The sequence below is a fragment of the Brassica oleracea genome, chromosome C8 (assembly GCF_000695525.1).
Source record: "Brassica oleracea var. oleracea cultivar TO1000 chromosome C8, BOL, whole genome shotgun sequence".
NCBI lineage: Eukaryota > Viridiplantae > Streptophyta > Magnoliopsida > Brassicales > Brassicaceae > Brassica > Brassica oleracea.
The window spans coordinates 24,026,592-24,052,235 of NC_027755.1; the positions used below are offsets into that span (position 1 = coordinate 24,026,592).

Here is a 25,644-nt window from a genome sequence, read left to right on the forward strand (position 1 = left end):
TGCTAGCTTGCAAAATCAATGAATTTGATGAGTGAGATGGAAACAAAATTTTTTTGGAGAGAAAGAGAATTACGGAACAGAGAGTTTATTTGGAGAGATGAAAGAGAAAAATATGAACCTATTTTGGAATTCAAAAAGTATAATAACAGTTAAATGGTATTGTAATATCTTGGACAATCTTGCACGCAGAGAATAAAATATTACAAAATCTCCTCGTAAGATTTTGCCTAACACAATAGTATTTTACATGTCAGTGTGAGTAGGGGTAGCAGAGTCCAAAAACACCACACTCATTTTGGGAACAGTTCAATTTGGCATATAGCTAAATACGTCAAACTTCTTTGGTGTAGCTCCTAATTTCTCTTTATTTTTTCCACATTTCGCCACTAACGTCTTTAATTTTGCTGTTGATCCGAATCTGAACAATCACAATTTTTTTTTTTCCGTCAAAGATTATATATATATTTGATAAAACAGAGTACCAAATCCATCACCACTACACACACACAACCATACGGCTACCATTACCCACACAGGACAGACCCCTGTGATTACAAAAAACACTAACTCCACACTTGCTCCCAATCGCCATACGCATACAAAACCAAATTAGAGGAACCGACTTTCATTCACAAAGAATTTAAACAACCACTCCAGATGACCCGTCGCAACATACGATTGGCCGAAGTTGAATTTGTTGACACTTTTTGCGATGAAACCCGCTCCTCTATTAGCTTCTTTTCTTGTCACCTGCACCTTCCAATGTCTGATGCCCACCATACTAGCCATTATTTCCTGTCTCTGGAAACCAAAAGCAGGCCATAAGTGAGGTTTTAAGACCGCACCAAACAACTCCTCCAGTTCTCCTGCCATGATCAGCTTATCTAGATTTAGACTGGTCATACTCTCCGCAGCCCACAAGAACGTTACCAATTTTGCCTCCTCTTTTGAACTAATCTCTGCTAAGGCTCTTCTGCTGTGGAACAAAACCACCCCTCTATCACAACTTCTAAAACCAAAATTCTAAAGCCATAAGTTCGTTATCAGTTGGGCCTGTTGATCCGAATCTGAACTAACATTCCCATCGGTAGTTGGGCCAACTTCATTCAAAATGCTATTTTAATCTTCTTTAACATCTCCCAATAAAAACACGCCACGTCTTCATCCTTCCATTATAACCGATTGGATAACGACCACCTCGGACGGTGTCGGAAACGTTTCATTCCCCGACGCTGGTGGCATTCTCGTAGATAAATTCGTGATCGGCGGGCGTTCCACCGAGGCCTGTACTCATAAAATAATCAAAGTCCACCGCGACGAAACTCAATCCTTACATTATTCGTCAGAAGAAAGAATCCAAAAAAAAAAAAACAGTTTCGTTCCCTCTTTCCACAACCCCCAGAAGTCAAAAAGACAAAAACTTTCGAGAGATTCAGGTAAAAAGATTCAATCTTTAATCAAAATCACGATCAGAGAGTTTGATTTAGTCTGCTTTATGTGCTTTTTGATCATTTCACTTGTGAAGGTTGGAGAAGATGGGTTCTGAAGGACCAAAAGCAATTACGATTCACGTGACTGGTTTCAAGAAGTTTCTTGGTGTTTCGGAAAACCCTACTGAGAAAATAGCCAGTAATCTGAGATCGTACGTGGGGAAACGAGGGTTGCCTTCAGGGCTGAGTCTTGGTAGCTGCACTGTTCTTGAGACTGCAGGGGAAGGTGCAAAGTCTCTGGAGATAAGAACATCAGTGGAACTGTTGTTTGGGTGAGAGAGAGACTCTTACTAGTTTCTTGATGATTGACGAATATGTTCTTTGTCTGTGAACTGTTTTCTACTTAGTGTCTTCAGTCTAGTATTTTTTCTACTTAGATTGTGGTAGAAGTGTGGTTTTGCCTTTTCTGATGGTGTAAAGATCTAAAAGACATGCCTTTTCTCTTGGCTGTTGTGCTTCTTTAGCTTCATCTTGGAGTAAACAGCGGAGCGACAAAGTTTGCCATTGAAAGACAAGCAATGAACGAAGCTCATTTCCGTTGTCCTGATCAACTAGGCTGGCAACCACAGGTAACACCATTCACTTTCCCATTACCAAGAAACTCATTTTCCCTTTTTAAACGTTTATTTAAACAGCGGATTCCCATTGTTGTTGAAGATGGAAGCATTACAAAGGCAAAATAGGTATACATCATATAACATACACTTCACTTCCAAGTAGTTTCTTTTTTCTTTTCTTGCAACATTCTAATAATATGTTTTTCTTTTTCTTTTGGTGTTGTTAAAGACTTCATGTTCGATTTTGAAGTTACTGAAGAAGAAAGGGTTCGATGTGGTTGAGCCAGACGACGCTGGACGGTTTGTGTGCAACTATGTGTACTATCATTCTCTGAGGTTCGCAGAGCAAAAGGGACAAAAGTCTCTGTTCGTTCACGTTCCTTTGTTCTCCAAAATCAATGAAGACACACAGATGCAGTTCGTGGTCTCTCTCTTGGAGGCAAATTGCAACTACTTGCTGAGTGTTTTTGTGGCCCGGTGGTGATTAACTTGAGGGCAAAAGTGAAGTCACCAGGATTCGAGTTCCGGTCACTGAAAAATTAACATTTCGGCATCGCCAAGGGACCGACACGTGGTAACACTAGTCTGGACCACTTCTGTGGGGCCAAGATACCCCTATATAATTAAAAAACAAAAGTATCATGTATAATCCTTCTACGGAAGCAATGTGTTCTTTTGTTGGGAAGGGGTGGGGGGTTGTAGTTTGTGATGTAAAGACGATTGTTTTTGGCTCTGAAGCTTTCTAGGTCTTGTAGTAAAGCATGATTAGGAAAAAAGAGCCTCCTGTGTAATCTATAAAATAATCTTATTCAAAATGTCAAAGGTTGGATTTGTATGTTACTTGAGCCCTAATATGCATAAAAGTAAAGTGTTTAACGAGCTTGATTCACCTAGCATCTTCTGCCGGACTTCGATCATCAGTGGCTATACAGGAAATGGCATGGTAAGAGAGGGCGTTGACATGCTGTGAGAAATGGATCAAAAGAATCTCATACATGACGATGTTACAATCTTGTCTGTGATATCAGGACAGTGTTTTGCTTTAGCTTCATGAGAAAAAGAAGAGCCAACTTAATTGCAAAGTTCGAATCTGAGATTTGGTTCTTTCACTTTGAAGCCACCACACATGATTGACACTCTACAAGGACAACACAAGAGGATAAGCTTCTTTTATTTGCCAGGTTGGTGCAACAAACTCATTAAATTCTCTGTCACATAATATACTAAAGAAAGTCTGTTTTACATTCTCTAGAACCATGCTACGTCTCAAGATCTTAAAATAGCATCTTGAGGTAACAAAGAGTTGATAGATTCTCAGGGCCTTCTTTCTCGTTTTGTTTTGTTTTTTTTTTCTTATCTCAGATCTCATGGGACCAACATTCCTCAAGTTGACCACTAAGTTTTTTTTTGTGCCGTAGAGGTTTTGGAGTAAAGCAAAGAAGTGAAAAAAGCACATGACTTGTGCTTTAAGCATAGATATTGTAGACAAACAAGTCCTCTTCTTCATGTACTTTTAAGCCAAGCCAATAAACACCCATTAATTAGTATTCATATAAATTCAACCTCAAACTATTAATCTCTGCAAAGAACCCTCACAATATAATTAAATTAGAATCTTCTCTTGGTGTTTTGATAGAGGCATATGATGGATAGGCTCTTCATTCTTTCCCTTATTGGTATACTAATGGTAACTGCTTATGGAGTTGCAGCGAAAATGGTGTACACCGATCTCGACATCCTTGAAAAGCTTGAGAACTTTGACATACCGGAAGATGATGCTGATGATTATGATACAAAGCTCTTTGATTGGCCGTCTTTCACAAGCCGGAGTTCTGGTAAGAATCTAGTGAATGTGGATACATTTGGTGCTGCTGGAGATGGTGTTTCTGATGATACTCAGGTGCGTTTTAAATCATTTTGCTGACTCCATGACAAAACATGAACCGTAACTAATCTGTTGTTGTGCAATGTTTTTTTCTCAAATCAGGCATTTGTGAGCGCATGGAACAAGGCATGTGGTATGCCAAAATCAGTGTTGCTGGTACCACAAGGACGGACTTATTTAGTAAATGCAACAAAGTTTAATGGTCCATGTGAAACAAAGTTGGTCATTCAGGTCAGTTTAACATATAACATTTTTGTTTATCTTCAGCAGCAAAACAGAAACTAGACAAAGATCATATACTAATTCAGAAACCTTTTTTTTACAGATTGATGGAAAAATAGTGGCACCAGATGAGCCTAGCAACTGGGACCCAAAGTTCCAAAGAATCTGGCTAGAGTTTTCGAAGCTCAAAGGGGTTGTGTTCCAAGGGAATGGAGTTATAGATGGTTCTGGCAGCAAATGGTGGGCTGCTTCTTGCAAGAAAAACAAATCTAATGTAAAAAGATCTTCTATACCTTTCTTTAACTCAAAATTGTAAACGTCTAAAAGTTTTCTATATGAATCTTACATCTATCTTGCTCTCTTGCAGCCATGCAAAAGTGCACCAACGGTAAGAAACATTGGCCTTTATTTTATTTTTCATTAATGGCTTCTTGTTAAGTTTGTTTCAACTAGCTTCTTTGTTTTTTCCATGCAGGCACTAACTATAGAATCTAGTTCAGGTGTGAAAGTAACAGGCTTGACGATCCAGAACAGCCAGCAGATGAATTTCATCATTGCAAGGTCAAACTCTGTTAGAGTCTCCAAAGTTATGGTCTCTTCACCAGGAGATAGTCCCAACACTGATGGTATCCATATCACTGGTTCTACTAATGTTGTCCTTCAGGACTGCAAAATCGGCACAGGTTTGCCTTTTTTCTTTCTTAAACTACAAATGAAAGATCTTTGAACTCCAACTACAGATGTAATAAGATTGAATTTAAACAGGGGATGATTGTGTCTCTATTGTGAATGCAAGCTCGAATATAAAGATGAAGAAGATCTATTGTGGACCTGGACATGGAATCAGGTAACATCATAAAATCACTAGATAACATCTTTTCCACATCAAAATCATAATTCTTTTGAGTTTTTTTTTCTTTTTGTGCAGCATTGGAAGTCTTGGGAATAATAACTCAACAGGCATTGTAACAAACGTTGTGTTGGACACTGCCTTCTTGAAAGAGACAACTAATGGACTCAGAATCAAAACATATCAGGTAACAAAATAACTCCTATAAACTTAAAGTTCTAACCACATCAATTTTTATTCACTGTGTACTTGGAACAGGGAGGTTCTGGGTATGTTCAAGATGTTAGATTCACAAACGTTCAGATGCAAGACGTCTCTAACCCGATACTCATTGATCAATTCTACTGTGATAATCCAACTTCATGTCAAAACCAGGTAAGCTTTACAATCACAATACAAACTCAAAGATGAAAGTAATTAACTCAGATATGTTTACATTTCTCTATAATGTAGACCTCGGCGGTTAAAATTAGCCAGATAATGTACCGTAACATAACCGGGACAACCAAAAGCGAAAAGGCCATCAAATTTGCATGCAGCGATACTGTCCCTTGCAGCCACATTGTCCTCAACAATGTGAATCTTGAAGGCAGAGACGGTCAAGTTGAAGCTTACTGTAACTCAGCTGAAGGTTTTGGGTATGGAGTGATTCATCCATCTGCTGATTGTCTGTACTCGCACGACAACAAGGGCTTGGACCAGAGTTACAAATCAGAACCTGAAATGGTAACCGAGGAAGCTGAGACTGGCCACGATGAGCTCTGATGAAAGTGATGTTCTAAGTGTTGTAGTGAGGGTTGGTATGTGTAATATAGTTTTCTGAAGCATATGATACAGTAAACGAAATGTTTTTATTCTCTTTTTAGTAGCCAACCATAAGATTGTTTCTTCACAGTATTTTGTCCACCTTTTGTATCATACAACTACTTCATGTACACGTTTTTTTCAACATCCCCTTGTATATTAAAGGAGAAGCATTTTTTAGGATTTCCTTAAATGTCAATTGGTAGCATTGACGTGACATCATGAGAAGCCTTTATTTAAGTATTCACATACGTGTCGTGCAGAGAACACACGGAAGTAAACAATATGAATTTAATGCAGCCATTACATTCCTTAATAATCTGGTTACTTTCTTTATACCATTATACCATTTAATGCAGCCATTACATTCACATACATATCCTTAATACTCTATACGTTCTTTATACAATTTTTCCTAAAAAACTTATGGCTTCTTTCAGCAGAAACAGAGGAACTTACGTTCTTTATACCATTTTTCAACTTGTTTCTATCGAAGTGTTTTTTTATAACTGTTATTTATATCTTCGTGGAATAGTAAACCCGCTATCAATCCATCCATTTTCTGTCTTATTAGGTTACCGAAGGACGTATTGACTTTAGCAATAGTCGACCCAAAGCCATTGTCTATTGTCTCTGCCGTATCTGAAAAGGATGATTTTTTTAAAAACACACCAAGGAAAACCTTATCTCAGTTGTCTGAAACGAGACAGGTTCACGATTATTTGAATTTTATATGGCTTTTACCTACTTTATTTCGCAATTTACTTTAAGGTTTATGTATATATGTATTTTTTTTTATTGCTAGATTGCGAAGTGTATCGTGATGTGCACCGTTGCAGCCATTGATTCTGATATGGGATGGTATAATTTAAGTTGCAAAGTATGTGCAAAGAAGGTTTTGCATGTGCCTAACGACACTATTGATGATGAGGATGACAAAAATTCCATAATGTTCAGTTACTATTGTCCTAAATGCAAAGTTTCCAATCCCAAACTTCTACCAAGGTATTAACAGAATTTCTTATGGCTTGCTGTATTTTATCGTTACTTAATATCATCTCTTATTCATCTATTAAAATTGTGTTTTTAATAGGCACAAGCTGCATTTGATTGTCGTGGACAGTTCTGGGAAATCAAAGTTTCTCTTATTCGATAATCTTGCTGTTGAGTTAAATGCAAGGCTGGACCAAATGTTGATGAGGTATTTTCCTCTACATCAATTTATTTGGTAATGTAGGTGTTATTTTTATATAGATTAAATTTGACTATACTTCAATGTGTAGCTTGAGGAACCGGCTGCTATACCCCTTGCTCTTAAGAATTTGGTTGGAAAGACGTATTTGTTCAAGGTTCGTATTGAAAGAGAAAACTTTCTCTATAACCATGATACTTACAAGGTCACAAAGATTTTCACCAATGATGAGATAATAAGTGAGTTCGATACAAAGGTCTACCCAAAGGTATCAATTTGAGTTTTGCGTTGAATTTTACAAATACCTTTTCGCTGTGTTTTGCTTAATGTGTGTGCTTATAAAATTGCCAGCTACCAAGTCTAACCTATACAGGCGACAATACCATACTTTCCGATGCACCAGAGGTTTTTGTTTTTTAGTTTTAATTACTCCATACTCCATATCTAGAATGATTTTATCTATTAGTTATATAACTTATTTGGTTTTCCTTACAGGGTTCCCTCATGCTATCTGCTGAGTCTTCTGGAGAAGTTGAACGTACTGATCTTACTCCAGCAAAACGCAGAGGGACGTCTATTGTTAACTTGGAAGAAGCAGTTGATCAGAATTCGGTTACAAGGATCCATGTACTACTCGAATCAAGAAGGAAAAGACTGAAACAAGTGGCTAACGAATTTCAGCAGGTGAGTGGTTATTTTAAGCTTGACCATTCTTTGTATTTGAAAGAATGAGATACACATGCTTATTATAATGGAATTGAGGTTTTTGATTTAAAATAGTTTTCTGATTCTTACTGACTTCTTTGTAATTTTTATATAATTACTACATAAAATGGCCAATCTATATCCTCCTCATTAACACCCGAAACTATCAATCCAAAACAAACTAATATCCAAATTAATCAGATTTAATGTTTTTTAATCTCGCAATGTCTAAATTTAATCATCTCTTGCGCGGGTTACTACCTAGTTTAAAGTATTAAGGATGAAATTTAAATACGTTAACAGTGAAAATAATTTATATAAGTATCTAAGGTATAAATGTCTTAATTAATCTCAAGTAATGCAAGAATAATCTGAAGTTAAACCAAACCAAAATCAGGAGAAATATATACAAAAATAAGTCAACATCAAATGGAACATTGGTAATGACGTGTCGACTGATGAATGGTCAGATGCGATCGACGGCCAATCACCCATCATCGCATGTAAACCGCGTAGGGTCAAGCAAACCACCTCCACGAAAAAACATTCAACAAATGGGTCTTCGAAGGGTATTTCCGGTACTTCAGGACACTGGAATTGACGTTTTAGTCCTTCGCCTCTATAAAGATCTTCTCCGTTCAACATTACGGAGGCGTCGCGGATCTCTCTATCTCTCTATCTCTCTATCTCTCTCTCGATTCCGAAACTATTCCGCAGAGGTAAGCTTGATCTGGATCTGTGATTCTTATATGCATTCTCTAATCCGAAGCAAAATTTGCAGATTCTTCATTGTGCTCTTAGGAATTGGATCTATTGCTTTGATTTAGGTCTTGTGTTGCTCGATTCTCTGAGATTTCGATGTTTTGGTTCAAAATTGAATCGTTTCGATCTACCACTGCATCGTCTAATGTGGATCTATGAAAATCATTTCCGAGTTTTCACCTTAGATTCTGAAACTCTCGACGATCTATAGGATGTGATGAGAATTAGGTTTTGGGGACGTTTGTTGAATCTGATTGTACTTTTGTTTGTTTAAGAGCGAGCGTTCACGAGTGCTTTCGTGATTTCTTGATGCATTGCTTTGTGATATATGCTAATTTGATTCTGGGTGTGGCTTGTGGTATGATACAGTGAAGAAGGATGGGGTTGTCTTTCGGGAAGCTTTTCAGCAGGCTTTTTGCCAAGAAGGAAATGAGGATTCTGATGGTTGGTCTTGATGCTGCTGGTAAGACCACCATCTTGTACAAGCTCAAGCTCGGAGAGATTGTCACCACCATTCCCACTATTGGTATGTTTTCAAAAGCTTAGTTGAAAATCGACAAAGAGGTTTCTGATATGTACTATATTAGCAATAGGTGTGATGTATTTTCAGTAAGAGATGTTCATACCAAATGTTTTGCTTTCAGGGTTCAATGTTGAAACTGTGGAGTACAAGAACATCAGCTTCACAGTGTGGGATGTCGGGGGTCAAGACAAGGTATTATGATTAACAAGTTTGGGTTTTGCATTGCAACCTGTGATCTTTCCCCCCATGTGTATTGGTAATGAAACTGTGTACCATATTAACTGACATTGTATATAACCTGCTTGCACTTGTCAGATTCGTCCGTTGTGGAGGCACTACTTCCAGAACACTCAAGGTCTCATCTTTGTGGTGGACAGCAATGACAGAGACCGTGTTGTTGAGGCTAGAGATGAATTGCACAGAATGCTCAATGAGGTATGGTTCCACTGTTATTTTTTTTTCTTGATTTCATCATCCATGCAATGCAAGTTAACGTACTGAAACACTTGATGGGTTTATACAGGATGAGCTGCGTGATGCTGTTCTGCTCGTGTTTGCTAACAAACAGGATCTTCCAAATGCCATGAACGCAGCTGAGATCCCCGATAAGCTTGGTCTCCACTCTCTCCGTCAGCGTCACTGGTATAAATGAAACATCTCAATCTCAATCTTCATGTTGATTTGTTCTCTTGCTTATAACGTTTCTCTGATCAATTTCTCTCTATGAACTCTCTCTGTTCAGGTACATCCAGAGCACATGTGCCACTTCAGGAGAGGGGCTTTACGAAGGTCTTGACTGGTTGTCCAACAACATCGCCGGCAAGGTAGAATAGTTCCAAACCGCAATTTGTTTTATTTATTTTTTTCTTATATATGTGCAAGTTGTAATACTTTCTTCTGTGTTCTTGTTGCTTGATTCTTGCAGGCGTAGAGGGAAAGATTGTGGTTGAGCTGATTTTGCTGGGCAAATCTGGATGCAGGGGCAAACATTATCTGATTTTTTCTTTATTGTTCTGTTCTTTTTTTTTTTCTTTTTTGGTTTCGGGTATTTGGATTTGATTTTGTGATCGTTGTTCTGATTGTGCAAGAGACTCCTTGCACGTAGAACATAGAAACTGCCTTTTTATATAGTTTGTAATCGAAGATTTACTCTACTTCTTTCTGCATCACGTTTCATTTTTGAATTTCAATTTATAAGTTGGAACCGCGGCTACGCTTATAATAGAGATCATGTGGTCGTGCATATGTTACCGAGACCCGTCTTCAATAGCCCGCCCGAATTTGAAAATCCTTGACCACAGCCTTACTGGTCTTGACAGTAACCCAGCGAATGTACCAAGAAACCGGTGGCAGATTGAAAAAAAAATGAAGGCTTAAAAACCTGTTCCACTACCACCTCATGTCGTTTTTCTCTATCTTATAACGTACCTAGGGATGTCAAGTTGGGCGGCCCACGTCCAAATGGGTGTGTACAGTTGGGCCATTTAACGTCCATACCCAAAAACACCCACACTCATTTAATACTCATACCCAAAAACACCCACAGCCAAGTTAGCCCATACCCATTGGAAATAACCCAAGACCACCCATTATTATTCTTTTTAACAATTAGCTCAATTTTGTTCATAATCAATTATTGTAAACTCAATTTACAAACTTATATACTTATAGAAAATAAAAATTATAGAAAATTTGTATAAACTCAATTTAAACTCAATTTTAATGCCATTGAAAATTTCTGAATACAAATGTGATGTAAATTAAATTCAATAGACTTCAGTTTTTCATAACTCTCTGTTTTATGTAAAAAAAAAGTTATAACTCTGATATCATGATTCACTTTGCTCCAGCTTCCAGCTTCTTTACTTGTCTTCAGCCTGCAAGAAGGAAAAAAAGATAGCAACTTGGAGTTATTCAATGATTCTCATAACTTGTATGTAAGGGCAGAGACATCAACACAAGGATTAACATTTCAAGCAAAATAACTGTGTTGTATGGAGACTTACGTAGGGATGCTGACGTTGAAATGCACATATTGATCCCCAAATATTGTTGACTTTCTTGCTCTAATACCTGTTCGTAAAAGGATGTGATTTGATAAGTAAACACACAAGAATATACTCAATGTCAACGCTTGATTTTCTCACTCTCTCCCAACGTTTGCTCTCTCACTCTTGTACTCCAGAAACTCTGAGTATATCCATGCTATGAAGACAGGGATGACTCCGAGCAGAAACGAAACCTGCATTGAAAGAGAAATACAATACACGTCAACCCAAAACAAAACAATATTCTAAACGATTCATCATCATCATCATCAGAACTAGAGTAAACAATGGAAACAATGGAAACGAGCTTATCATCCACAAAACCCACAAAACCCACAACACAGAAAGTAGAGAAATCGCGAGATCAGAGCTAAAATCGAATCATACCTGAAATTGTAGAGAAATGAAGAAGGGAATCGATGGGAGGGAAGAGAGAATCGTATTGATTGATGAACACAAGAACAGTAGACGAAGAGAAATCTGGGAGGAGAAAATCGTTGGTTGCAGAAAGAATCGCGAGAGAGAAGAAAAGAATCGGGAAAAATTATTTCTGATTGATTTTTTCCCAAATTCTCTAAACCATAGAAATTAAGTTTTTGGACCAGTCCAACACCCATTTGGTTTGGACCAGTTAACCCATGGGTAAAGTGGGTCTTTAACCCAATTGGACCATTAATTATTTGGATATGACCATCATCCACCCATATTTGTTTGGAATGGGTTAGCCCATGGGTGGCCCAACCAATTGACACCCGTAAACGTACCTGCCGACAATAAGCGCAATACCAAGAGTTGAACAAAAAACATTGTTTCTCCTGACAAATAGAGAGAGACCTTTCTTACATCGACTGTATGTACACGTATTGGGATTGTTCTTGACCACCTATGGAACTTCCATGCCAAAAATTTGTCACCATCCTCTGGCTGCCCTTTTCCATTATCCTTTGATGTAACTTTTCTTGATATGTTTTGCTTCATAAGAAAAAAAACTCAATTCTCTCAAATATTGCTTTTATTTAAAGATTTAAAAAAAACATGTTTGACTCATACAACGATAAGTTTAAAAAATAAACCGGAAGTTCGTGGTCTTTGATCATTCTAGTGAATGATCGGTAGTTTGGATTAGTTAACATTTCGTAAGCTGCTTGAGGTGGTTTGTGTGCCAGAATTTTTCAGAGATCGAATGATCGTTGTGAAGATTGTATTTGAAAATAGTTTCTTAAGCAAACACTTTGCGGCTAGAACTATCGAGTAAGGAATATTTTTCTTCATTAACAGAAAGGAAATAAAGATGTAAGCAAAATCAAAAGGTGACCCCATTATACACAAACGCAAGAAACATTCAATTATTTAGGATTTCATTATTTAGAGACATTTTAATGTAGTGGGAAAAAACAAAAGAATGGATTATTAGACACAAAGTGTCACACATCGGTAGTTGGAAGGGATCCTAAGTAATATATAAGATAGATGAGTCACTCCACTTATCACCAAATGGTTTTAGGTTGGAAGCCCATCTAGCTTAACATGGATGAAGGAATACAAAAGCATGCTTTACGCTAATCCCTATGGCCCAAAGTTGGCCTTTATACACAAACGCAAGAAACATTCAATTATTTAGGATTTCATTATTTAGAGACATTTTAATGTAGTGGGAAAAAACAAAAGAATGGATTATTAGACACAAAGTGTCACACATCGGTAGTTGGAAGGGATCCTAAGTAATATATAAGATAGATGAGTCACTCCACTTATCACCAAATGGTTTTAGGTTGGAAGCCCATCTAGCTTAACATGGATGAAGGAATACAAAAGCATGCTTTACGCTAATCCCTATGTTGTGTATAATAACTTTAAACCATTTTCTCTAGCAGAGCCCCACAACATCCGACCGCTTATTATCACGAGACTTTATTATCACGAGACTTTAAACCAGTCACAATAGGTACAATGGATCCTCGATACTATATAATTTATGTATATTATTAAAAAACGATTGCCTACATATACAATACACAATTACATAATCACACATTTAGACATAATAATGTATTAAAAACCGAATATAGTATCACATGACAAATTAATATTTGTTATGTTGTTAACACCGTAAATATAATTTTGATATAAGAAGTTATGGCGTCATATGATTCATATATATAGTTCGTGTAATTTTTTAATAAATTATTTTTATCCGGATCTGTGGTTATGTGGTGGTATATTATTCTTCTAGCTACTAATCATATTTTCTATATTATTGTATTTTCATTTGTTTTTTGTGTGTTTGTTAGTTTTTTTATTTTATTTTAGTGAATTCTGTTACACATGCTCATCATATATTAAGAAACTTGAAACTATTGTGTGTAAAGAAGTGAATTATCACAAAATATTGATGAGTCGATAATTAGTTAAGCGGACTCCATAAATCTTTTGATTTCTTTTATTGGAAAAGATGAATTTGTACAAAATCTTACTTTATCTTATCACAAAGAAAACAGATTTATTCCAAAGTACATCTCTCTCCTTGCACTTACACATCACAAAGAATCTCTTTAGTAGTCTCTCTTTATGAAAAGAAAAGAGAGAAAAACCAGAGAGAATGTTCACTGAATTTAAAACTTTGGTTTCAGACACATTAGTCTTATTCCTTTTATTATCTACCACTTTTGGTATGATAAATTTATTTCAAACCACAATATGCTTCTATTAATTCATTACCACTTATCTCACATGGAAAGAAGCATATTCACATTTCTTGTCCCACAAGTACCTTCAAAATAACCTTTCTTTATCTCTACTCAAGGAACTTCAAAGTAAGCCTGACAACTTCATCATCTTCTTATACCACTTCTTGATTTATCTCTAAGAACCAAACATAAGCCAAAACCTAGGAGAGAAAATGGGAGACCAAGGAGTGCAACAGATGCAGCAACCTGTTGTAGTGTATCCAACCGCATACACTAAACAGTATCCATATCAATCCTCTTCGTCTTCATCTTCCTCTGGCTCTCGCGGTTCTTTTGGTACGGTCTTCATAGTCCTAGCCGTAATCCTTGTCTTGTCAGTTCTGGCTTGTGTCTTCGGGAGGCTATGCAACCGTGAGGCTAAGCAGCACCACAGCAAGCAACCAAAAGGGTCGTCTAAGAAGAGCCGTGAGATTCGGCCTGTGGACCGTGAGCCAAGGGAGAGAGGTGATTTGGAGTTTGGGTTGGACATGAAACGCCCTGAGAATGTTGAGAAACCCTCTCGAAGAGATCAGGGTGATGATATAGAATTGGGGTTTGATAACAAGAGAGAAGAAAGAGGAAGAGGGGGTCCACCTCCTCCTCCCGTTATCAAACATGGAGTGAGGTTCAAGTTACCGGAAAATGGAGACCATCATGCTAAAGGTGAAGTCAGACGTGGAGGTCCTGACTTTGAGTTCCGACCAAGACACTAATTATCTTGTTTTGTCCAAAAACAAACCACTTATGCTTATTATATCTTAACTGCTTTATTTCGTTTCTTGTTTGTGTTTTTTTTTCTTTTCTAGATTGATTTTATGGGTATGGAACTTAGAGCTGAAGCTATCAAACTTCTAAGTCTCTTGGTGTGATATATACAGCATTTTCTATGTAAATTCTATAAGAATCTTGGCAAAATTAAAGAATCAACAAAATTCTAGAAGAACGTGTTTTATCAGAATACAGAGTTCTGCACTATTCATCCTCCCTCAAAAACAAAACTAAAGACACCTAACAAGAAATGCATCTCAAAAAAACAATACACAAAAATAATGGCTTTAAATAGCTCAAGAAAAAGAGGCAGAGTTATGTATTACTTTCACCAGTTGTATGATTAGAAACGTCTGTTATTGAAAGGTCGAGTCTCGGATTCATTCCCTGAGAAATCAGAAGAGCTTATGACAGAGTGATCTCCACTATACATCCCTGCCTCTCCGCTATCACCAGAACCAAACGCCATTTTCCTGAACTTTGTGATATCTTGGTTGTATTGCCCTGAGTTATAAGTTGTGCTTTGCCCAACTTTGATTCCGTTGCTAATATCTCCCGACTCCTCATCACAGTCCAATGCTCTCACAACCTTTTTTATACCAAATGAATTGAGTTTCGTGTAGAGCAAGCAAGAGTTGTTTTGCTAAATATGTTTACCTGAACCATGCGTGGACGTTTAGGACCAGAATGTCTAACACATGCAGCGGCTGTCTCAATCATTCTGAAGACTTCATGCTCCACATAATGTTTTTCGAGTCGTCTATCGATCAATTCGCTGAAATCTCCAGTCTCAATGGCTTTCAGAAGCAGCGGACGTGCCTGTGAAGTCATGTATAAGTAGTACTGCATGAGTAAACTAGAGCCAATCTTTTACTGTGATTGAAGATTGGTTTCTTACCCATTCGACCAAACTCTCCTCTCCTAGAGGCTGATTCTGATCAACAGGTTTCCGTCCCGTTACAAGCTCTAACAGAACAACCCCGAAGGAGAACACATCGGATCTATCAGTCAGTTTTCCACTTGATGCATATTCTGGCGCTAGGTACCTGAACATAAAACATGTTAAATCTTTGATCCTTTTGACAATACCATAAGTCATTATGAAAAAAGTATTGTTTCATGCAATATAAAACAAACTTGTCTTCACGCATTGGATCAATAATAAATTGAGCTTTGGAGTTTAGAGTTTGTGAAAAATGCTTACCCAAAGGTCCCCATAACCCTAGTTGATACATGAGTTTGTGTTGTATCATTGAGTCTAGCAAGTCCAAAATCAGCAACCTATACACCAGAAAAAAAAACAATAAAAAAATACAAGAACAAGTCTCATCACCTAAAGCTTTACATAGTCATATGATGCATATTAAAAAAAACGAGAGAAACTTTTTTATTACCTGAGCTTCATATTCATCATCCAGCAGAATGTTTGCTGACTTTATGTCCCTGTGAATGATTTTTGGATGACCTGTAAAACAAAACAAGGGATGTGACTCTGACTTATGTTTTGGACTAAGTGAAGAAAAATCAAAAAACACACAACCAAAAATTTGTGAAGGCTATGTTTCTCAACAAATGGATGAGTAACTACTTACAGTCTTCATGCAGATACGCCAACCCTTTGGCTGATCCTATAGCTATCCGGACTCTCTTAGACCACTCTAACACCGGCCTTCCCCTACCTGTAATGACAAAAAGTGCTTAGTGAGTCAGTCCAACACATAAATCTCAACACTTTTAGTATAAAGCCATTTACCGTGCAAATGATGCTCCAACGTTTGATTAGAAACATACTCATAAATAAGCAATCTATGTTGGTCCGAAATACAGTAACCGACCAGAGACACCAAATGCCGATGATGAACACGGCTGATGATCTCAACCTCAGCCTTGAACTCACGGTCGCCTTGCCCGCTTCCAGCTTTAAGCTGCTTCACCGCAACAACTTTACCATCATGTAAGGTGCCTTTGTAGACGCAACCAAACCCTCCTTCTCCAAGAATGTTGTGTCGAGCAAAGCCTTGAGTTATCTCCGCAAGCTCCTCGTAACTGAAATGAGTCTGGCCGGTTCCGAGGATAGCAGAGTCATTAGATTGACCTCTTTGGCTACCGTAGCTGTTCCCCATAGAGGAATATTGCTGCTGCTGCTGTGAGTTGTACATTGAACCACCAGGACCAGAGTAGATTTTACTAGCATCTTGTCCGTACGAGAATCCATCTACATTTTCAAGTAAAATTATCAAAGCTAAGCATAGAGGTGAACAGAGAGGTTAAAGTAGAGATTTTTTTTAAAACCTGACTTGACGGAGAAGTTAGGGTGTGGTAAGTACTGTGAGTGAGCGTAGGCATCAATGTTTCTCTTTTTCTTTCTTCGCACTAAGAACACAATGGCTATAAGGGCCATGATGGCGACACCGGCCACAGCCATACCGACCATAGTCTGGTTTCCATTGCCACTGTTTGTGGAAGGCGTTTCTCTGCTGGGTACTGATGGAGGCACGACGGGCCTACCGGAACCACCGTTAGGTTTGTGTGGTGCAAGGAGCGAGCTCGGCGGTGGAGAATAAGCTGGTGGTGATGGTTGGATTGGGGGAGAGTTGGTGGGGTCTGACGGTGGAGCCGGGGGTGAGTGGGTTGGTTCTGAGGGTGGAGCAGGAGGAGATTCCGGCGGTGGGGTTTCAGGGTTTGTTGAAGAAGATGATGGTGGAGGAGGAGGAGGAGATTGAACGTCTGGAGATGGAGGAGGGTTGTTGGATTCGTTTGGTGGAGCTGGTGGAGTATCTGAATTTGCCGGAGGAGAAGGGGTGTTAGTTGATGTTGGCGGCGGCGGAGAGTTGTTTGAGTCTGCCGGTGGAGGATTAGAAGCTGGAGGCGGAGTGGCGGTTAATGGTGGTAGAAGCGAAGGTAGCGGAGGAAGAAGTGAATCTGGAGGAGGAGGTGACGGTTGTGGGTCAGACGGTGGCGGCGGTGATGAGTCAGCTGGTGGAGGAGGAGAAGTCTCCGGCGGGGGAGCTGAATCTGCTGGTGGTGCCGGCGGCGAAGAAGTCGGGGAACCGCCGGAGTCTGACATTTATTTTTTATATAATTATTTGCAGAAACAACATTTAGAACATAATGATCTAACCTCCAAAAGCTATTTGGTTAATCAATTGATGGAAACAATTGATTTTCAAATTAAATGATCAAAGAAAATAAACCAAACTCTGAAAAGCACAATAAACGCTGATTAAATGTTTAATTTTCCCTCCCTTGAGAGAAAAAAAAAACTAGGGTTTATTAATGCAGGATCTTTTACATCAGGTAGAGAAAATGCGAGCCATTAATGGAAGGAGAACCTGTATATCTCTCCCTCCCTCAGTTTCTTTTCCCAGAAAAAAAAAATGAAAAAGAAGAAGAAGAAGAGAGAAATAAGAAAATATTTTTTTAAAAAGGAATAATCTAACAAATTGACATGATGCGATGATAAGTTGTTGGCACGTCTCCTACGCCCTCCCTCACTCCTTTCATCGATTAAAAAAAACTCTATTTGTTCTTTGTATTGGCCCTTTGTTTCTTTTGGGAATTTCACTTCTTCCTTGATTCCCGGGTTACCGCGCAAATTCAACTGAGTTTTCAAATGTTATTTCTCAGGACTCTTTCACCCGATTCGAACCCGGTAACGTCGAATCAAAAATGGACCAGACAGTTTTCTAAAGCCCATTAATAATTAATAGCCTGTTTTTTTTCTTCGCTAAATTGTAAATGTCATTAAGTCAATAATGATGGTTTGATTACAAGTTTGAGCCTGCAATCCAGTTTGCTCGAGAACCAAACCTATGCTTAGAGCTCCAAAAAAGTTTAAAAATAACCCTAAGCATCACAAATTCAATGCTTGTCCAACAAAGCCAATCAATGAAACACAATTCAGCAACAAACATCAGCAATATTGGTCCAAATCTAAGCACTTCCTAAATCCGAGAAGGATAGAGGAGAAGGTCCAAAGGGCTATGATTTACCGCGGTTAATCCAGAGGTCTCTCGTTTAACGACAACAGACGGCTGGCAAGACGCGCTCAGGTGCTAGTCGAGGAGGACCGCGTTGAAAACAATTGCCCGGCGACCACTCGGAGATAGGACTTCGTGACCAAACAAACAGACGCACACACTTGCTTGAAGCACAATTTTGATCAAGCGCAGGCGGTACAATACAATACGCTCCCCAAACCGGCCACGCGATCAATAAGATAAGCACATACGTCCACAGAGGTCTCAAAGAATTCACCGGAAGCTTTGAAATGGAGGTGAGATGCAGGAGGAGCAAAACGTCTCCACAAAACAGGCAAGTCCACGGTGGCTACAGCTCATCCTTTAGATCTAGGGGGAAACAATGGGTCTGTCCTCTAAACCTTTGCTTCCAAAACTCCCATATCGTAGAGACGAGCCAGCTACTCACCAACAAACTCCCATATTAATCACGTATTTGTTCTTTCAATTGTTTTCTCCGATACTACCACGACATATGTCTGTGTTCTTATATTTGTATAAGAATATTTTTTTTATTCAAACATGTATTTGCGTATGTTCATTGAACGAAGCTAGTATTTTCCATGTTTGTTTCTTCATGTCTTCATCACTTAGGTATATCAAATAGCACTTCATCTTGTGATATGTTAAATTCCAAATGAATTTTAGTAGTTTCAACTTCAGAAAAACAATTTTTAGCTGGAGTAGTCGATACCAAGATAATCGCTAATACGCGATAAGCGGCTTTTGTATGTTTGATGACAATCTTCTATAGTTCTATATTTTTCAAAAATTATGTACTTCAATAATATTTTTCTCTCTCGCTTTGATGGCTTCTTCTGAGGGTGGCCCTGCCTCTCGTACAATCAAAGCCATTTCCTGAAGCGCGTTGAGCAGATTTTTGGATGTTTTGATTGTGATCCCATGGATGAACCAAGAAAGCGGCGGTATATTAAATGGAGGATATGGCTGGAAGTAGTGGTTTATTGTCAATTTTGACCCAATCCTTCCTTGGCCACCGCTACATTTTTTATATTCTTCTGGACTCTTTGGTAGCCTCTTTTTGCACAACCGTTTTTGATCTACATATATAGGCTCCACTTTATAGTCGCCGTGGAACTCTTTCATCAACATTACTTTCCCTTTCTTATATTTTGTCTGTCAATAAGCTGAGTTAGCTAGGTTTCATCAAATACAAACACAAAGGTGTTGTTGATTCTTGTGAGAGAAAGCATCTTACCGTAAGATCTTTTCTGTTTTCTTCCATACTTAGATGTAGCGGGATAGATATAGTCGTCAGCGAAAGCACGTTATAAGCCACAGCTTTCTCTACCATGATGACCCGCTTCGGACCATTCTCCTTCAAAACCTTTCTTGATGTGTTTTTCTTGATAACAAAAAAAAGTATATATATATATATATATCAAGTATTGGCTATATTTAATACCACAATAGAATCATATAATGATCAGAAAAGAAAACCATTAGATCGCGCCACTTCTCCCTATTGAAAAATGGACCGCCTTTTGGATTAATCATCAAGTCGTAGACTGTATCAGGAGCTGTTCCCACGGTCAATTCTATGTTCATATGGTAAAGACCCTTTTTATTTGTCACCTTCAAAGATATAAAAAATATAAGAAATTTTAAGGATCTTGTTCTTGATTCTACTTTGGCCAAAACATCTGGCTATTGTATTTTGTTTGGTGATTTTTATCTTACCCTGATCTTGGGAGGGGGATCATACCACGGATGCTTCTTCTCTGCTTCATACCAAAGCCCTCGTTGTCTCATCAACTCTTTATAATCATAATATACGACGTCCTTCTTCTTCTTCTTAGCATGATCATTATTAGTGTCTTTCTCTGACGCCGACTTGGATTCGACATTTTCAGATCTCTTGAACCCGGCCTACATGAACAAACAGTAAAAATGTGTTTTATATTGGCTTCATCGCGTCCTATATATGATTGATGATATAAGCTGACATTAGGAGGCTCTTGATTGTTCTGATTGATCCAGGCACCAAATCCAGGGAATACACCCATTTCTATTGGAAAGTTTAGCCTACCAAAACTGATGAGAGCAAGAGTAAATGACGATCTAAAGCTTGTGTATATATGTTATGGTTTCTGTAATGTTAGTTAAAGTATTATTCTGCATCTTGAGAGAATGTTGTACGTTAAGTTTTATGCATGGCAGCTCAATTCTCGTGAATTACAGGACGTACAAGCGAGAGCTTTCTGAGGAAAGATGAGTCGCATCAAAGTTTTCCTTTTTTTTTGTACAATCCTTGAATCAGCTATACATAAGTTATAAGAGCATGATTAACTCGTCTCTTAGAGTGAGGTTCTTAGCGGAATATAAGAACTCGTCTTTTAACTTTTAACTAAAAAAATTAAGAACCAGTTCTTAAACTCTTATTTAAGAACCAGTTCTTAGTTTTTTTTAGTTAAAATTTAAGAGACGGATTATTATATTCTGCTAAGAGCATCTGCATCGCTAAAGTCTCTTATTTTATTTTATTATCAACATTTTATCATAAATTTAAATTAAAATAAATTTTTAATTTTTACACATCCTATAAATATTTTTACATAGCTAATATTAAAGAAAATATAGGCTGTTACGGAATATCTAATATTGTTTTTAAAATAGATATTTTAAAAGGTTTTTGTTTAAAAAAAGGATAGGATTTATCTATAATTTATTAATTTCAAATCTAGTATAATTACTTAGGTTTTGTGATAAATAAACGTGAGTGAGTAGTTACAATATACTAACATATATTATGATTTTTAACTTACATAACCGACACATACTATTTTAAAATTAATAGAATATGAACGTAGATTTCTTAAGAAAAAAGAAAGCTATTTTAAAAAAAAAACTGACACGATTTTAAGATTAAATATGAACATAGATTTCACTTTCTAATTACCTATATCTCACGTTTCACCCTCTACGCACATTTATCTCACGTTTTGTCTTCTCGATGATTCATTAAATTTTGAGATGGTTGAACAGAGTTGCAGGTTCTTGTCATCTTCTTTAAGATTTGCTCTCTCCATCTATAAAAAATATGTATTAGAGTTTTACAATATAATTGAGAGAAGCAGATTAAAAAAATTGATATCTAGATTTATTTTATAAGCCAAAGAAAACCTACACTGGTTATGGTTGAACATGGATAAAATTGATAATGTACACGTTATATTACATTATATTATTGTTGCAGGAAACATAAGATTGATAACAATGAAACATTTACTTCTTCCTTTGATAACTTGATTAAATATTTACTTCTTCCTTTGATAACTTGATTTACCTCTTCCTTTGATAACTTGATCCGGTTCTTTATTTTGATAATTCAGCAACAAATAAAAAGTAAAAAAAATATTGAAGAAGCGGAGTATAAATTTTGTTTGTGAGAGAGACAATGTAGAAAAAAGTAGATTGGGTTTGCAACTTATATAGGATAAGGAGACGAAGAAAACAGTTTCAAAATATGTAATCAACGTGGCTATTTTAGCCAAAAAAAAAGGTTAACGTGGGTTTAGTTTTCAAAGAAGAAATAGGAATATGAACAGTTAAAAATTAGGATTGCAGGAAAACAGGATACAAAAAATTAATTGTTTTTTGTTTTCTTTATAAAGTTTTGCCATGTGTCAGATTTTTACTCGTTAGGCGACTTGCGCTTTAGTATATAAATGATTTTTTTTTTCTGATTAAAAAGAAAAAGCGCACCAATCGCGGACCGCCACGTGTCGGTGGGGCCCGCAAACAGTGCAAAAGACACACAACACACTTTTCTTATTGTGCACACTTTGTATACCGTTTTTTGCAAAATCGTGGCCCCCCCTTTAGAGACGCGTAGAGACGCGCGATGCAGATGCTCTAAGAAACTCACCATAAGAATCCTCCAATAATCATGCTCTAAGAGCACCATTAACCCTAAAACCCCATTTGGGGTTCTTATTATTATTATTATTTTTTTGTCTAATTTTTTTTTAAAAAAATTAAAAACTAACCAATCGCGGGCCGCCACGTGTCAGTGGGACCCGCGAACAGTAAAAGAATTCACCAACAATCGCCTCTTAATTGGTAACCGTAAGAGGTGTTTTTTTTAAATTTGGTGGAGTCCACACACACCTTTTTACCTAAGAACCCAGCTAAGACCATCTCCAACCCACCCCTATTTCTATCTCTATATTTTCCTCTAAAATAGAGAAACTCTATTATAAAGGCAAAAATGTTCCAATGTATGCCTCTATAATAGAGTTTCTCTATTTATAGGGAAAAATATAGAGATATGATATTTCTACCTCTAAATATAGAGTCAAAAAGTAATTTTCCTCTATATTTTCCTCTAAAATAGAAGAACTCTATTATAAAAACATACATTGGAGCATTTTTACCTCTATAATAGATATCTCTATTTTAGAGGAAAATATAGAAGTGTACATTAGAGATGTTCTAAGATCTCCCGTTAATGCTGCCCTAAGGGTTACCTTCTCAAGAAGCTTTCCATAAAGATATCAGAGTCATTAGATTGCATTTGATGACCCCTTAATTTGGCTCTCGTAGCTGTTTCCCATAGAGGAATGTTGCTGCTGTGAGTTGTACATTAAACCACGGGGACCAGAGTTCAAATTAAAAAAAAATTGTTTATATATTTTTAATATTTTAATACAATGTTCAGATATAACCAAACATATTCGAATCCTAAGTTTACTGAACCGACTCTGATCCAAATATCAAAAAATATTTAAATGGGTTAATAAATTTTAAACCAAAATATTAAAAAGTTTGAAATATCTTGACTATACTTCGATAGGTATCCGAGCACTCATCCGTTTGGCATGATGGTGATGTCAAATTAGAGCAAGTGGAAGAAGTGTGGATAATTCTTTAGCGGGCCTTTTAAATTAATCATGTGTTTGTTCTTTCAATTGTTTCCTCCAATATTTGAACAAAGCTAGTATTTTCCATGTTTGTTTCTTCATGTCTTCCCCTACGTATGCTACGTAGCCCTTCGTAAGTGTAGCTGTCTAACATTTTACATTGCGTAAACGGCTAAACCAATTTAAAAACTGTTGTTTTATATATTTATATAAAATTATTAAACAATAAAAATAGAAAAATAATATATTTTTTTTATAAAACAATCGAATCTCATCAACTGTTTACAAAAAAATCTAAATTTAAAAACACTAACATATAGTTTTTGTATTTTTTTTCTTGCATAATCATTGGAGTGCAATTAAATAGTTGAACGATTATTGTTTCAAATGATAACAAATCAAGTCCATCTAATTTTTCTTATGATATGTTAAAAACAGAAATAACTTTTAGTAGTTTCAACTTAAAAAAAAAACAATTTTCAGCTGTGGTAGTCGATACCAAAATAATCAATAGTACGCGATAAACAGTTTTTGTATGTTTGCTAACAATCTTCTATATTTTCAAAAAATTATGTACTTCGACAGTATCTATCTCACTCGCTTCCATGTCCTCTTCTGAGGGTGGCTCTGCCTGTCGAAAAGACGAAGCCAGGTCCTGAATCCCGTTGAGCAATTTTTTGGAGGTTTTGATGGTGTTCCCACGGATGAACCAAGAAAGAGGCGGTATATTAAATGGACGATATGGCTGGAAGTAGTGGTTTATTGTCAATTTTGACCCAATCCTTCCTTGGCCACCGCTACATTTTTTATATTCTTCTGGACTCTTTGGTAGCCTCTTTTTGCACAACCGTTCTTGATCTACATATATAGGCTCGACTTTATAGTTGCCGTGGAACTCTTTCATCAATATTACTTTCCCTTTCTTATAATTTGTCTGTAAATAAGCTGAGTTAGCTAGGTTTCATCAATACGAACACAAAGGTGTTGATTCTTGTGAGAGAAGGCTTCTTACCGTAAGATCTTTTCTGTTTTCTTCCATAGTTAGATGTATCGGGATAGATATAGTCGTCAGCGAAAGGATGTTATAAGCCAAAGCTTTCTCCACCATGATGACCCGCTTCGGACCATTCTCCTTCAAAACCTTTCTTGATGTGTTTTTCTTGATAACAAAAAAATAATATATATCAACCATTGGCTATATTTGATACCACATTCGAATCATATAATGATCAGCAAAGAAAACCATTATGTCGCGCCACTTCTTATAATCGAAAAACGGACCGCCTTTTGGATCAGTAAACACGTAGTAGACAATATTAGGAGTCGTTCCCACGGTCAATTCTATGTTCATATGGTAAAGACCCTTCTTATTTGTCACCTTCAAAGATATAAAAATATATATAAAAAATTAAGGATCTTGTTCTTTTGATTTTACCAAGGCAAAAAGATTTTGGGTATTGTATTGTGTTTGGGTGATATTTTTTTCGTACCTTGATCTTGGGAGGTGGATTATGCCATGGATGCTTCTTCTCTGCTTTATGCCAAAGTCTTTCTTGTCTCCTGTCCTCTTTTTCATCATAATATATCACCACCTTCTTCTTCTTCTTAGCAGGAGCATTATTAGTGTCTTTCTCTGACGCCGACTTAGATTCGCCATTTTCAGATCTCTTGGACTCGGCCTACATCAACAAACAATAAAGAATGTGTTTATATATCTATTTGACTTCATCGATCAGCTCCTATGATTGGCGATATAAGCTGACCTTAAGAGGCTCTTGACTGTTCTGATTGATCCAGCTACCAAATCCAGTGAATACACCCATTTTCTATTCGAAAGTTTAGCCTACCAAAATTGATTAGAGCAAAAGTAAATGACGATCTAAAACTTGTGTATATTATATGGTTTGTGGAATAGTATATTCTGCATCTTGAGAGAATAGTGTACGTTATGTTTTATGCATGGCAGCTCAATTCTCGTGAATTACATGACGTACAAGCGAGACCTTTCTGACGAAAGAGGAGACCCATTCAAAAGCATGTTCCTTTTTAAGTACAGTCCTTGAATCAACAATACGAAATTTATTAGGGTTACTTTCTCAAGAGGCTTTACATACGGATGATAGCAGTCATTGGATTTCATATTTTTAAGATTACTAGGTGATTTCCCGTGTCCACGGATACAAACATTACAAAAAAATAAAACCATTATA

At 37.1% G+C, this 25,644-nt stretch overlaps 6 protein-coding genes, 2 long non-coding RNA genes and 2 pseudogenes across 9 annotated transcripts; 5 read left to right on the forward strand and 5 right to left on the reverse strand.

Annotated features, from left to right (window-relative positions):
* Positions 1–1,226: 1,226 nt before the first annotated feature.
* Positions 1,227–2,882, forward strand: LOC106310305 (annotated as a pseudogene).
* A 732-nt stretch (positions 2,883–3,614) lies between these two features.
* LOC106309733 (probable polygalacturonase At1g80170) lies at positions 3,615–5,901 on the forward strand. Its single transcript, XM_013746841.1, has 9 exons — positions 3,615–3,947; positions 4,035–4,163; positions 4,258–4,428; positions 4,522–4,542; positions 4,630–4,837; positions 4,920–5,001; positions 5,083–5,191; positions 5,263–5,379; positions 5,458–5,901. Exons 1-9 carry the CDS (start codon positions 3,690–3,692, stop codon positions 5,767–5,769), a joined length of 1,407 nt encoding a protein of 468 aa, XP_013602295.1. The 5' UTR covers positions 3,615–3,689; the 3' UTR covers positions 5,770–5,901.
* Positions 5,902–6,234: 333 nt separating this feature from the next.
* Positions 6,235–7,671, forward strand: LOC106309001 (annotated as a pseudogene).
* Positions 7,672–8,316: 645 nt separating this feature from the next.
* LOC106307145 (ADP-ribosylation factor 1-like) lies at positions 8,317–10,184 on the forward strand. Of its 2 annotated transcripts, XM_013744020.1 has the most exons (7): positions 8,317–8,424; positions 8,837–8,993; positions 9,112–9,182; positions 9,306–9,425; positions 9,514–9,632; positions 9,733–9,814; positions 9,916–10,184. In XM_013744020.1, exons 2-7 carry the CDS (start codon positions 8,846–8,848, stop codon positions 9,919–9,921), a joined length of 546 nt encoding a protein of 181 aa, XP_013599474.1. In that variant the 5' UTR covers positions 8,317–8,424; positions 8,837–8,845; the 3' UTR covers positions 9,922–10,184. The 2 variants fall into 2 exon arrangements, with proteins under 2 accessions (XP_013599474.1, XP_013599473.1); XM_013744019.1 differs by lacking the exon at positions 9,916–10,184 and having other exon boundaries at positions 9,733–9,823.
* Positions 9,999–11,967, reverse strand: LOC106307147. The gene is made up of 2 exons (XR_001263275.1): positions 11,803–11,967; positions 9,999–10,418 (listed from the first exon to the last, which is right to left on the reverse strand). It is a non-coding gene; the product is annotated as an uncharacterized LOC106307147 (long non-coding RNA).
* LOC106307146 lies at positions 10,738–11,616 on the reverse strand. Its single transcript, XR_001263274.1, has 4 exons — positions 11,426–11,616; positions 11,138–11,232; positions 10,997–11,063; positions 10,738–10,867 (listed from the first exon to the last, which is right to left on the reverse strand). It is a non-coding gene; the product is annotated as an uncharacterized LOC106307146 (long non-coding RNA).
* Positions 11,968–13,747: 1,780 nt separating the features above from the next.
* On the forward strand, positions 13,748–14,658 carry LOC106307980. The gene has a single exon (XM_013745086.1). The coding sequence runs from the start codon at positions 13,938–13,940 to the stop codon at positions 14,475–14,477; it is 540 nt and encodes a 179-aa protein (XP_013600540.1). The 5' UTR covers positions 13,748–13,937; the 3' UTR covers positions 14,478–14,658.
* LOC106307978 (proline-rich receptor-like protein kinase PERK12) lies at positions 14,572–18,017 on the reverse strand. The gene is made up of 8 exons (XM_013745084.1): positions 16,825–18,017; positions 16,286–16,747; positions 16,125–16,211; positions 15,927–15,997; positions 15,737–15,813; positions 15,431–15,578; positions 15,190–15,351; positions 14,572–15,121 (listed from the first exon to the last, which is right to left on the reverse strand). The coding sequence occupies exons 1-8, from the start codon at positions 17,597–17,599 to the stop codon at positions 14,876–14,878; spliced, it is 2,028 nt and encodes a 675-aa protein (XP_013600538.1). The 5' UTR covers positions 17,600–18,017; the 3' UTR covers positions 14,572–14,875.
* A 1,131-nt stretch (positions 18,018–19,148) lies between these two features.
* On the reverse strand, positions 19,149–20,634 carry LOC106307979. Its single transcript, XM_013745085.1, has 5 exons — positions 20,519–20,634; positions 20,253–20,441; positions 20,013–20,147; positions 19,771–19,917; positions 19,149–19,688 (listed from the first exon to the last, which is right to left on the reverse strand). Exons 1-5 carry the CDS (start codon positions 20,576–20,578, stop codon positions 19,317–19,319), a joined length of 903 nt encoding a protein of 300 aa, XP_013600539.1. The 5' UTR covers positions 20,579–20,634; the 3' UTR covers positions 19,149–19,316.
* Positions 20,635–23,860: 3,226 nt separating this feature from the next.
* Positions 23,861–25,317, reverse strand: LOC106307594. The gene is made up of 5 exons (XM_013744588.1): positions 25,198–25,317; positions 24,925–25,113; positions 24,678–24,812; positions 24,447–24,593; positions 23,861–24,368 (listed from the first exon to the last, which is right to left on the reverse strand). The coding sequence occupies exons 1-5, from the start codon at positions 25,255–25,257 to the stop codon at positions 23,988–23,990; spliced, it is 912 nt and encodes a 303-aa protein (XP_013600042.1). The 5' UTR covers positions 25,258–25,317; the 3' UTR covers positions 23,861–23,987.
* Between the last annotated feature and the right edge of the window lie 327 nt (positions 25,318–25,644).

Bases quoted from the DNA above. Each gene is read 5' to 3' on its own strand.
- LOC106309733 (XM_013746841.1), top strand. From the start codon at position 3,690: ATGATGGATAGGCTCTTCATTCTTTCCCTTATTGGTATACTAATGGTA. The intron at 4,164-4,257 runs GTCAGTTTAACA...TTTTTTTTACAG, and splicing joins AAACAAAGTTGGTCATTCAG to ATTGATGGAAAAATAGTGGC. The intron at 5,002-5,082 runs GTAACATCATAA...CTTTTTGTGCAG, and splicing joins GGACCTGGACATGGAATCAG to CATTGGAAGTCTTGGGAATA.
- LOC106307145 (XM_013744019.1), top strand. From the start codon at position 8,846: ATGGGGTTGTCTTTCGGGAAGCTTTTCAGCAGGCTTTTTGCCAAGAAG. The intron at 9,426-9,513 runs GTATGGTTCCAC...GGGTTTATACAG, and splicing joins TGCACAGAATGCTCAATGAG to GATGAGCTGCGTGATGCTGT. The intron at 9,633-9,732 runs GTATAAATGAAA...CTCTCTGTTCAG, and splicing joins TCTCTCCGTCAGCGTCACTG to GTACATCCAGAGCACATGTG.
- LOC106307980 (XM_013745086.1), top strand. From the start codon at position 13,938: ATGGGAGACCAAGGAGTGCAACAGATGCAGCAACCTGTTGTAGTGTAT.
- LOC106307978 (XM_013745084.1), bottom strand. From the start codon at position 17,599: ATGTCAGACTCCGGCGGTTCCCCGACTTCTTCGCCGCCGGCACCACCA. The intron at 15,579-15,736 runs GTAAGCATTTTT...TTTTATGTTCAG, and splicing joins AGGGTTATGGGGACCTTTGG to GTACCTAGCGCCAGAATATG. The intron at 15,122-15,189 runs GTAAACATATTT...GGTATAAAAAAG, and splicing joins AACGTCCACGCATGGTTCAG to GTTGTGAGAGCATTGGACTG.
- LOC106307979 (XM_013745085.1), bottom strand. From the start codon at position 20,578: ATGGGTGTATTCCCTGGATTTGGTGCCTGGATCAATCAGAACAATCAA. The intron at 20,442-20,518 runs GTCAGCTTATAT...TTGTTCATGTAG, and splicing joins ACAATCAAGAGCCTCCTAAT to GCCGGGTTCAAGAGATCTGA. The intron at 19,918-20,012 runs GTTTTCTTTTCT...TTTGTTATCAAG, and splicing joins AGAAGTGGCGCGATCTAATG to AAAAACACATCAAGAAAGGT.
- LOC106307594 (XM_013744588.1), bottom strand. From the start codon at position 25,257: ATGGGTGTATTCACTGGATTTGGTAGCTGGATCAATCAGAACAGTCAA. The intron at 25,114-25,197 runs GTCAGCTTATAT...TTGTTGATGTAG, and splicing joins ACAGTCAAGAGCCTCTTAAG to GCCGAGTCCAAGAGATCTGA. The intron at 24,594-24,677 runs GTTTTCTTTGCT...TTTGTTATCAAG, and splicing joins AGAAGTGGCGCGACATAATG to AAAAACACATCAAGAAAGGT.